This window comes from Pempheris klunzingeri, chromosome 9 (genome assembly GCF_042242105.1).
Source record: "Pempheris klunzingeri isolate RE-2024b chromosome 9, fPemKlu1.hap1, whole genome shotgun sequence".
In the NCBI taxonomy this organism is placed as follows: domain Eukaryota; kingdom Metazoa; phylum Chordata; class Actinopteri; order Acropomatiformes; family Pempheridae; genus Pempheris; species Pempheris klunzingeri.
Window position 1 is genome coordinate 17,531,344 of NC_092020.1, and position 12,126 is coordinate 17,543,469.

Here is a 12,126-nt window from a genome sequence, read left to right on the forward strand (position 1 = left end):
TGTTGGTCACAGATCGCTCGAGGGGACAGCATCCACACAAAGGAAAACAAGGGAGAGAAGAGAAGCTTGTTCTTAGTATTCAAATGATGTTAGCTGATAGCGAGAGTTTGTAATAGTGATTTTTCTTGTATGCAAGACAGAGTTAGTGTTTGTGAAATATACTTGTGTAGAAATTCTAGTGTGTCAACAGCATTGTATCAGACTCTGAAATCTGCCCGAAATGATTTATTATAAGACTTAAAACTCTCACAATTTCTCCAAAAATATTTGCCAAACAAAGCGTGGAAAATACATATTAGGGCTCTGGGATCGTTGGCAGCTGTATGATTACTCTCACTGCACTATAATTTTCAAGGCACTCAAGACTGATATTACACACTCTTGGATAATAAAAGATAATCTGGGCCTGCAACGAACCATTAACCTCATTATTGATTCATTTTATTGATTAACTAATTAGTTATTTGGGCTATATAACATCATGAAACAGTGAAAAGTTATTATATTGAAGTTGTTTCAATGAGTCCAAAAATCAAAAAATATTCAATTTACTGTCAAAGAATCAGCAGATTTTTACTTTTTAAAATCTGGAACTAGCAAAATTTGACACTTTTGCTTCAATTCCAAACAAATAATTGATCATTAAAATTGTTGACAATCAATTTTCTGTCATAAATTAACTAATAGTTTCAGCTCTCTCTGTTGGTCCGTTACCCGTGTGAACTTTCTCTACACATCTCCGTAGGAATACGCTGTAAAGGTTGTGGCAGTATTGTTTCTGTGAAGTAGAAAAGAGTATTTGTTGGGAAAACTTTCCAGTGAGACAGAAGAAACCCAGACCAGTTTTTCAAGCTGAGCTCTGTGGGCTCTCTGTGTGGGAAGTATTTGAAGACCGTTTGGTGTAAATGATCACTTTGCGTTGCTGTCACCGAGAATCTGGAATGTACGTGGTTGATATTCGATAAAAGAAGGGACGTTTGTGTTTGACTCCTGTGTAACAGTTTCACAGCATATTTTGAAGGGACGGTTGAACTTTAATTTGTAGCTCTAAAGGTTTGCGGACTGTAGAGCCAGGCTGAGCTCCTGTACGTATGTGTGACTCCTGTGTTAAAATGCCATGACGGAATCAGACCTGAATGCTCTGACCAATCTATTACATTGCATTATGTATACAGATACAGTACTATACCATTGATGGAACTCTTTATTTATGTTCACTTCGTTTAGTATCAACACTGTGACTATATGTATTTCATTCAATTTACTTCACTTCTTTTTACATGATCAATGTGTCTGGTAAATAAACAATATTGTCTTATTATTATTTGTCTTTTAAAAGTTTTTATTCCTTTATGAATAAAAATGTATCCACTATTATTAGATATTCAACAGAGGACATGTTTCGTATGCAGGTATTTTTGTTCCCCTGGATAATTACAAATTGTACTTTTAATTCTCTATGTTTAAGTTACTTTTAATTTTGATATTCAACAGACTTTCTCTCTGGACCCAGCAGTGTTGTCTCACTCAGCGCTGGCAACAGGACGACGGTTAGCTTCACCACTGGAGGCTGACCCTAAGGACCATCGATAAATTACTGTTTGATTAACACAAAAATCAATGTTTTTTTCATGACCTCCATGCTGACTTACCAATATGAGTGCAAGTTGTGACAAGAAATTATACTAAATCGGTCTCATGTAGCATACGTATTCTGACATTCTAACATAAACAGTGTCTCACTGACTTTGTGACAGTGTCTATGTGGTGTGTCCAGCTCAGGTCCTCGCTGATGTGAACCCACGAGGAGCCTGAAGCTGCTGACTCCTTCCACGGTAATCCCACTGATTGTGACGGGGAGGTGTCCTCCTCCCCGTCCAACTCACATGTCAGGGCTTAAACAATAATAATCAATGTTAATTATCAACAGCATTTCACTGAATAATGTTTTATTTAAAGTCTATTTACAGCTCTGTTTAAAACTTCTCAATGACAACACGTGACAGAAATCAGCGTAATGTTCCTCATAACAAGAGTAAAAGCAAACTACTCAAAGCTGGAATTCAACTAACATAAAAAGTATCTTACATTCATTTTTGATTTTTGTTTGAGACAGCACAACATAAAAACATGTAAGTCATAAAGAAGAGAACGTTTAAATGCTTCATTGGAACCTTACATAACATCCTTGGTGGGAAACAACAAATTGTACAATACATCATTCAAAACAGCGTTCCCAGCTGTGGCACACGGAGACAAATTGTTCTGAAGTGCAAGCAGACTGAGGCAAACGGAGACCATCATGTTCATACAGTATTTCAAACTTTCACTGTGTTCCTATCACCAGTTTGCTCTCTTTTAACAAATGGATGTTTTTTAATGACATTAAACATCCATCCACAGAGTCCTTGAGAACCAGGAGTAACGGAAATTTTAGTTTTTTTCCACAGCTTCTCAAGATCCTTCGTCCACCGTCAGCTCCTGCAGCTGCTCCTGCACGGCATCCAGCTGCTCAGTTTGGTTCTCCTCCGGCTGTCCTGATTCCTCCACATGTTTCTCCTCCTCCTGGTTTATCTGCTCCTCATCTTGGAGTTCCTCCTCCTGGTTTATCTGCTCCTCATTTTGGAGTTCCTTCTCCTGGTTTATCTGCTCCTCATCTTGGAGTTCCTCCTCCTGGTTTATCTGCTCCTCATCTTGGAGTTCCTCCTCCTGGTTTATCTGCTCCTCATCTTGGAGTTCCTTCTCCTGGTTTATCTGCTCCTCATCTTGGAGTTCCTCCTCCTGGTTTATCTGCTCCTCATCTTGGAGTTCCTCCTCCTGGTTTATCTGCTCCTCATCTTGGAGTTCCTTCTCCTGGTTTATCTGCTCCTCATCCTGGAGTTCCTCCTCCATCTTCGTCTCCTCACGGCCGCTCTCCAGGTTCTCTGAGCTCTCAAAACAGCCAGAATCCCTCGGCTCCTTGGCCTCCTCCTCAGATCTGAGCTCCTCCTCTGGCTCTGAGTCGTCCTCAGCTACATGGGGAAAAGAGACACACATTTTAATACATAGCGGCACAATGCAATCCGTTTTTTTGATTCATGCTAGACTCTGAGAGATCATTTCATCTTCAGCTTCAGAGAGAAACCTCAAAGTCAAGCACAAACCCAGTGATGAGTCTCTATTTTGTGTTTGTGGTCTTAATGCAACGTTAATTTTTGAATTATTTTTAAGTCAAAGTAAATTTTCATTTTCAGGAGTGGTTCACTGCCATTTTTTTTCCATTGAATGGGCGTTAACTCCACTCTGATCTAAGTTTTGTCATATGTTGCTACAAATATAAACAAAATACATAGTGGCTACAAAACCAGCTCATCAGGTTGGATCGTTTTGGCTTCATCAGTGTTTTTTGGCAGCAGGCAGCAAACTCCACCATAAGATAATTTTTTTTTAAAGAATACACTGCAGTTTGTCTTTATATTTTACGATGACTAGATTTAACTGTGTTCAGTCAGGTTTTGTCAATTAAACTCTCTCTTGATCCCAACATTACTCTTAAAACAGTCGATACATTGAGACTTGAATAATACTGAATACTGTAGTTCTGCAGCTAGTTGTAACAGTAATGGAAGTCCATAAACTGTTCATCATATGGCTGTTTGCTTAAATCATGCTTGATGATTTGTCTGGAGCACAGACGAGCCGAGGTATCAGCACAAAGAAGGATTCTTACAAGCTACTGAGCCCAACTACAAACTGTGAGTGTAATGCCGTCCATAAAATGTACCTAATTATGTAGCTGGGGCACTAAAAATATAACGGCAGCATAAAGTATTCCCCAAAGACACATGTTTGACACTACCGAAACTGGCTGTCTGAAATTAGCAGAACATAATGGTCTTTTATTGGAACATTTTTCACAGATATGGATTTGAGGGGTATTTTCTTACTGATAGCATCACTATGAAAGATTATTGCAGCGTTTCAGTGCGTAAACCTACAGTCTCTGAGCAGCTCAGTGGTGTTCAGGATCTTTGAGCGCTCGTCCGGGTCTGTGATGTTCAGCTCGTTGAGGTGAGACTCCTTCAGTCCTGCAAAGTCCTCCAGGCTCTGGAAACCGTGCATGGACAGCAAAGAACTCAACTCCTAAAACAGAAACACCAACATTTAGATGGACATCCACAATAATGGTTTACCAGTGAGTCCTGCTGCAGTGTAACAATCTGTGTTATCAGAGTGAAGCTCACAGTGAGACCGATGCTGTCCAGCACCTCCTCCAGGGTTTTGGGTTTGGATTTGGCTTTGCGGCTCCTGTTGTTGCAGCGTCTCCTCCTGGCCGGGGGGCTCTCATCAGGCAGCAGGTTGACGTAGATGAACTTAAAGGAGCCCACTTTGTTGTTGAGCTTCCCTGTCCAGGTCCCCACAGGGGGCTTCTCTATGATGTAGATGATGTCTCCTTTCTAAGAGAGAGGGATGACGTATGAAGACCAGACTTAGTCATGATGATGTTAGGATACAGATGAAAGGATGAACAAAGGAAAGAATAATTTTGTTATTTATTAAGTTCATACTCCTCTGAGTTTAGTACTTGATTCTAAATAACTATCACTTGTGTAGAACAAAGAAACTGAGAAGCTGCATGTCTAAATATCAGATATTTCCATACCCCTTAACAGACTTTTCTCTCGCAGCGACACAAACAAGACAAACTATGGTATTTTGTCAGACAAGCAGTCAGTAATGGATCATGGTGTTTGACTCATCCTTGAAGAATAATAATCAAAACAACCCATCTTGTTTCACTTGGTTAACTAGCTCCCCGGAGGACGGCCTGACGAGACAGCAGAAGAGGCCAAGGGACATATCAGAGACATTGAGACAGACTTTCTCCCCCCCGAGACTCACTTGGAGTTTGAGCGACTCCACATCATAGGGGCTGGGAGTGAAGTCAGTGTGGACCAGAGCGCGGCCACAGAAAGGCCCGTTGTAAGAGACGCTGTTCTCTTCCAGTCTCATGCTGTCCCTCTGGCAGTATCCGCTGTCCAGGCTCTGTCTGTCGCTACCTGAGGTGAACAGATAGGAGGCAGGGTCAGATTCATCCTGATAATTATAGTTTGGGGTTTTTTAGCCTCTATGTCCACACTGTCCTCATCATGGGATATGTCAAAAAATATATTTTTTGTTCATGTTGCACAATTTAAATTTGTCACTCCTATTATTTATTTGACTTACTTCTGTTTAGGGGATAATGATGCTCTCGTTTTTGGAGCTACACTTCCCTTCGGGGATATAAACAGGAAGTATGATTTCATCACAGATTCAGTTTTTTTAGCCTGTGCTTGCTTAGATTTTGGCAACTGGCACAATTAAAAGTATGCCGATTTAGTTATGAGCAGTTCCTAGTTACAATGTGCCCATGAATGTACAGACAACTATCACTGGATTTCTTTGATACAGAAGAAATCTTAAAAATGTGATGATTCTCTGGCAATGTCTGGAGTTATAAGCAGGGTCTTTTTTTTTAATGATTTCTAATGATGAACATTTACTTATCTAATAATATTGCAGATAATGTTTGTTACTTACAATGAATCTAACAATATATGTCTGTGTGTTAAGACTGGGCTGAGTTAGTCTCAGTCATCATGGCTTGAAAACTTCCTGTTTACAGGGGTAGAGATGTACTCTTACTGCCTGAGAGCTGGCGGGTGATGGGGCTGGGCGTGGTGTCCTCTGACCCCGTGGAGCACACGGACGTCCTCTGTCCTGCGCTCAGATCTGGAAGCCAATCACCCGGAGAGACTGGAGACAGCTCCTCACCGCTCTCACCCTGGAGACACAGAGGACGTCAACAGGTCAGGTCAAAGGATCAAGTCAGTTCACTCAATTAATAATGTTGAATTGACATGAAATGGTCTGAAAAGTTTTTTTTTTTACCAACATAAGGCTACAAACATCAACTGTGGTTTGTCTTCTTGTTCACTTGAACAAACAAAAGCCTTACAATGAGAAATTATTTGCAGTTTTAGAGCACTGACAAGCGTGACATGCACCAAACTTCAGTAAAGATATTAAAAATTAGCAGCGGAGCAAGTATTTTTTGTTATACTTAAGTAAAAGTAGCAATGCCACTCAGTAAAAATACTCCGTTACGAGTGAAAGTACTGTATTGAAAGTAAAAGTGCACAATATGAAATATTTTGCCCTGTAAATGCTCTACTATTATGCATTATCACATTTTACTGTTGCAGTTTTAACCTCTTTGTGTTGTTGGTCAGTTAAATCTATAACATTGTGTCATATTCTCTGGACATATGAAAAATCTTGGTAAAGTAACCTGTAGCTAAAACTGTCAGATAAATGGACTAAAAAGTACAATAATTCCCAGAGTAGAAGTATTAAGTGGTCTGAAATGGAAATATTCAGGTAAATATGAGTGCCAATTTGTACATAAGTGCAGTACTTCAGTATATTTCACCACTGAAAATCAAACTGCCACACAAACATACATTTGTCCACTAGATGGAGACAATTTCAATCTTTTTGTAACAACAACAGCTTTATTTCTAGATGTGAACATGTTTTTGTCTGTGATACTTTATAGTTCAATTAGTTATGATAGTTTATATATAAATGATTACTATTTAAATACGGTGATCTTCATATGCTAGTAAGTGTAGCTGTAAACAGGATTTACCCCCTCTTCAGCCAGAGCCTTCTGCACCATCTTGGATGTTTTGCGTGTCATTGTGCGTGAGATGACGTTGCGCCATTTCTTGCCCAGTTTGCTGCCACTTTTCACTGCCTCCTCTGTTACACCCTCTGCCACCTGAGATGAGAGAAAAAAAGAGAAAAAAATCTATTTCAGCAATTTCTCGACAAGAGGATATGTGGTACAACCTAAATGAAGTTTTAGTTAATTTTCTAAAAAATAGGAAAACAATGTCACTGACATAGATAAACTCTCACAGTGGTTCAAGTCACATTTCTCACAATCTAGAAACCCTACAGACTTTGTGGTAATGTGGTTTACACACACACACACACACACACACACACACACACACACACACACACACTATCATGGCCAGGTGTTTGAAAGAAGATTCTCAGAGCGTTACCAAACACAACCCCGTCTGCAGCCAAACACTGTGGGGGCTCAGTAATGAAAGCTAATAATGTTTTCAGTATTTTTATGAGGCACTTAGTTTCAGTAGTTGTAATGAACTGAGTAACTCTTGACATTGTGTGAGGAAAACAGAGGTCGAGTCCTGTGTAATTTGCAAAGAAAAGTAAAGTAGAAATACTGTGAGGTTCTGTTGGATTTAGAGAAAATAGAGCAGAGAGTTTCTTGATCAAGCTCTACAGTAAAGGGAGATAACCGTGCCGTGTGAAACATAAGTAAATAACTGCACTGATACACCCTGCCACCACAGAGACAGAGATGGATGGAAATGTACATGTAAATGTAATGATGAATATTTGGAAAATACATAACAATGAATAGAAAATCCCTAAATTCTCTGGGGGAGGGCCGTCAGACTCCTGGTTAAATGCTTGCTGCTTCTGCAACTGTTTGTCTGACGCAGGTTGTCTGGTTGACTGGCTCTCACAGGAGGATATCCTGTCTGCATGCTGCTGTCATCTGGGCTCTGTGCAGTGCTTCTCATTCTTACTTCCTCTCTTCTTCTACACTTCTATTCTTAATGGTCCTCCTATGTCCACTCACAATACCCAGTACTGTGGGTACCCAGCCACTGGGAAGTTGTTTTAAAATGTTAAAATCTGCAGTGTGTTGAATCAGGAAGCATAAACTTCTGCATCAGCTGTAACTGATAACGATTTCTGCCTCATCTTTGTGCACTTTGGTCCCTTCTGGATGCAGAGTCATTTAGGGGCTGGGTGAGGTGGTCACAGCATGACTAATGAGGAACAACGTGATAAAATATCAGGAACTGCCATACTGGGAACTTAAAACACAATGAGTTTATAAGACAGCCTCCACTGATCAGTGATGTGTGCTTTTGTGTTTATGTTTGAGAGGAACAGTCCAACTTACATTCTCCTCCAAGGTAAACTCCTTTTCAGACACAACGGGAGAAGTGGGTTTGTGCTTCATGAAATCCTTGAAGCTGCTGGACCTCTGCAGAGTGAGCTGTAAACATACAAAGAATTGCATTTATTTTAAAGCAGCATAATCAAAGTCTAAGTAACAGCAAAGGGTGCAAACAGGTCAGTCCGTTGTTTGGTGGTTTTTGAAGCAACACTGATAACACTAATCTCGCTCAACATGTTTAGATCTCTTAACGTGTGAACAGAATGAATTTGCAGAGGGGTTTCTCAGAGGGAACAACCGTCTCTCCTTGCACACCCGCCGAAGATAAAGCCACAAATCTGGGTCATTAAATATCTGTCATGTTGTACCGTGCTGCTTCTGAAACTCTTTTACACAATATAGTTTAGCAGAAAACACAGAGGGACTGTGATGAATCACCACACATTGTTTCCTTTGATAAATAGTTTGTATTCAAAAACAAATACACAATCAAAAAGTCTAATGTGTAAATCCAAACATGCAAATTCAAGTTTAATGCAACCCCACTATGAAGATTCATGTTTCTGTTCTGAATTTGAAAAAGGATAAATCTACTGTAGTGCAGTAATTTGTAGGATTAAATTTACTCAATGCTGCAATTAATGTTTTTTTTTTTGATAAGTGGTCAAAAATAGTGAATACAGTCCCTCACATGTTGCCTGACACCTAAGATGAATCTCTTGTTTTGTCTAATTAAAAGTCCAAAACCTGAAGATATTCAATTCACAAAACCACATAATTCAAGTATGCTGATTTTGTCCATTCATCAATTAATCAATACTTATTTACTGTCAAACTAATCAATTAATAACAATTATTTATTACATCATTATAGCTGAAGCTTGGTGCACTGTGACACATCACCTACATTTGCTCAAAATTAAGACTTCATTTTTTTTTTTTGTACTTTTTTGCATAATTTTTCACATCTCAGAGTTTCTTCGAGCTCTGATGGAAATTCTTTGTCTCATTTTCCACACAACCACATGTCACTGTGCTTAATCTCATCGCAGCTCATCCTTCTCGAGTCTGCGCCTCTGAAACCACAGGAAACGGGCAAAACTTGAGCAACTGCCAGCAGCCAATCATTGCAGACATCCAGTCAGTGCTGGTGGTCTCTGTTTGTGTCTAAAGAGCTGAACCACCGATGCAGTCAGAGGAACGACCTTTAAAAAGCCACAAAGTTTTCAGATACTAATCCTCAATTTACATTGTTGACAGAGTAGTGACTCCTGTTGTGGGGCAAAGATGCTCTACAGCCTCAATAATCACTGGTGACTGATGATCGCAGAGAACAAAGACAATGAGTTGTGTAAAGACAAGGTTTGAATTAGACCACAGGAGGGGAGATGATGATGGAAAATAAGGGCACTGGTGTCGAGCGTAGGAGGCTCACTCGGTTGGTGGCAGCTGGAGTCGAAAACACCAGAAGCCACAAAGCCTGCTGTGACTCAAACTACATCTGCAGCAATGATTCACCCTGCCAGAATAGAGGAACTCCACTTTTCTAAAAATGTCAGGCCAGAGAGTAGATGTTCTGTTTTAAACATAAAGATCATATTAAGCTTTAAGTTTTGTGTGCAGGTGTGTGTGTGTGTGTGTGGGTGGGTTTGCGTGTGTGGGCTGTGCAGCTTCACTGCACTACGTTTAGCAGACATCCTGTGTTGAAAAGATGTGCACACAAAGACGGCTGTAAGTAATGTGGTGGTGCAAACATCCAGTGTTCTAAGCATGTGACAGACACCTCTTCACCATTACACTCTAATATTTACATTCATAAAAACTCAGTTTAAGCACATTAACTTTAAATCTTCCTCATCTCCCATTACAAACAACCAAAAAACTCAGCTCACCTTCTTCTTCTGCACCTGCTCCTTCTCCGAGGCATTGGAGGGCCTTCGCCTCAACATCTTCTTCTTCAGCAGGCCTGAGATTTCTCTGGACAAAAAGCTGGGAGAGTGCTACGCCCGTTATGATCAGTGAGGGTTTCTGTCACTGTGCTGTCAAAGATGACAGATAAAAAACACAGAGGGAGGTAGAGCTACACTCCGCCGCAGCCAAATGAAATGCAGAGGCTGAGAGGAAGTCATGTGACCACACAGAAACTGAAGAGGCAAACCCTGTTTTTGGTGCTCGGGTTTACACACTCAGCTCATGAGTTTTTTGCATGTATTTCTCAGCCTTGTGTACCACAAGTTTTGCAACAAACTGGCACTCACCAAATAGTTCATGAAAATGTCACGACTATGGATAGACTGATAAAGCTTAAAAAAAAAAAGAAAGCATGTTTTGCATAACGCAGGTCATGATTTTATGTTGTGATCAAATAATTAGCCTCTGGTTGCTCATATTTAACATGTTCAGTCAGATAGAAGCTCTCAATAAGGCGCAGTTGTTCTAAAAGCATCTCGTGTCTTGCTGCAGTTTCACAGCTGCAGTGCAGAGCAAGAACACATCCTGCAGCCTCTGTATTACAACATTTCTACTCCTACTGGCACTGGTTTTCAACTTCAGCAGAATGTTGAAGTAAATTCTGTGGCAGGAAAGATTTTTAACATGCAACACAGAAGCTGTTTAGTTGTTGGTAGCTCTGTGTGTTCGTGATGTCCAGGCCAAACTGTGATTTTGATTTTTCAGCCTGTTTCTTTAGCATGTTTCACCAATCTTTCTCAGACAAGCACATATTTATGATTGCACTTGAAGTGTGGAAGTGAAAGAAATCTAATGATGACATATTTAGAAACTGTTACATGATTGCAGCAGCTACAGGAGGCCATAACAGCACCACAAACTGTTGATTAGTCTGTGGTGCTGTCCAGCTCATCCAATAGGGGATATTTATACAAAAAGTGATTATGAGACAAATGAGTTTCAAGGTCAGATACATGCTGACACAGTAAAAAAAAAAACCCCAAAACAATTCCAGTTAGTCACAGAAATCTGCATACTTTTGAATTTACATTCAGCCTGCAGGGCAAAGCAAACATTGATAGTAAGGGAAGTACAATGCAAGTCAAGTTTAGCTTGTTATTTTGGTTGAAGCAAGCCACATGATGAGAGGATGCCCTATTTTAGTTTCCTGTCACTCGACTAAAGGTTGGCAACAGACTTATCTGTCTGCAGATCTTAAAGGGACAAAACCCCCCAAAAAAGTTGAGTGAGATTTTGTTTTCACTGAAGGTTACCTGAGACTTAAGAAGTATTCAGATCCTTTATTCAAGTAAAAGTAGCAATACAACACTATAGAAATCTAAGAATATGTCTTAAAGTAAAAGCAATGTATTAGACAAATCACTCTCAAATGTGCAACTGTAATTGAATGCCTTGGAATAACTACCAGTTTATCCCTGCAAATGTCAATAAATATTACTGGTGATTAAAGATCCCCCTCAGTGGACATTACATTTTATATGAACTTTAGAAACTTGCTTAAGGAACTGAACACAAGAATAGAGTGCATTGTTCTTAATGAGTTTAATCTAAATTGGGCTGACAAAACAACCAAAAAAAAAGCTCAAAGAACTTAAAATAGATGCTCCCACTAAGATACTCAAATACCCAAATTAATTCATAATTAGAAAAGTTAGAAAAATAACTAAAAATAACTAACTAACTAACCAACTAACTAACTAAGAAGAGACCTTTGTTCACAGAGAACAATGATCTCATACTTACTGTTCCTCTTTTTCATGGCCTCTTTACCACAAACACAGAACGGATATGGATGAATATGTCTTCTCTGAAATATTTCTTCATATGCTTTTAGTGATGCACTTGTTTGACAAGAGCATGCAGATGCAGGGTGGGGTGTGATGGCTGCATATTCACACCTTCAACATGCGCTGACAGAATAGTTGCCAGGCAACCGGCCGGCTGCAGGCCTGAGCTCTTCACATGTGGAAGAAGTAACAGTTTCTGAGCGGGTTTACAATAATTCAGTGCTCTGATTTACGGACACCATGGATCTAAAACTGTGTAAGAGACATTATTTAAACCATCACATTATGTCAAATTATTGGACATTTTGAACTAAGCACATACACCTACCTGTACTT

The 12,126-nt window shown here is 39.7% G+C and overlaps 1 protein-coding gene across 1 annotated transcript; it reads right to left on the reverse strand.

The window, feature by feature from the left end:
* Window positions 1-1,916: 1,916 nt before the first annotated feature.
* On the reverse strand, window positions 1,917-10,090 carry sash3 (SAM and SH3 domain containing 3). The gene is made up of 8 exons (XM_070836608.1): window positions 9,925-10,090; window positions 8,036-8,131; window positions 6,674-6,805; window positions 5,668-5,806; window positions 4,882-5,039; window positions 4,224-4,436; window positions 3,978-4,122; window positions 1,917-3,011 (listed from the first exon to the last, which is right to left on the reverse strand). The coding sequence occupies exons 1-8, from the start codon at window positions 9,979-9,981 to the stop codon at window positions 2,455-2,457; spliced, it is 1,497 nt and encodes a 498-aa protein (XP_070692709.1). The 5' UTR covers window positions 9,982-10,090; the 3' UTR covers window positions 1,917-2,454.
* Between the last annotated feature and the right edge of the window lie 2,036 nt (window positions 10,091-12,126).

Bases quoted from the DNA above. Each gene is read 5' to 3' on its own strand.
- sash3 (XM_070836608.1), bottom strand. From the start codon at position 9,981: ATGTTGAGGCGAAGGCCCTCCAATGCCTCGGAGAAGGAGCAGGTGCAG. The intron at 4,123-4,223 runs GTGAGCTTCACT...TTTCTGTTTTAG, and splicing joins TGGACAGCATCGGTCTCACT to GAGTTGAGTTCTTTGCTGTC. The intron at 3,012-3,977 runs GTAGGTTTACGC...TTCCCCATGTAG, and splicing joins CACTGAGCTGCTCAGAGACT to CTGAGGACGACTCAGAGCCA.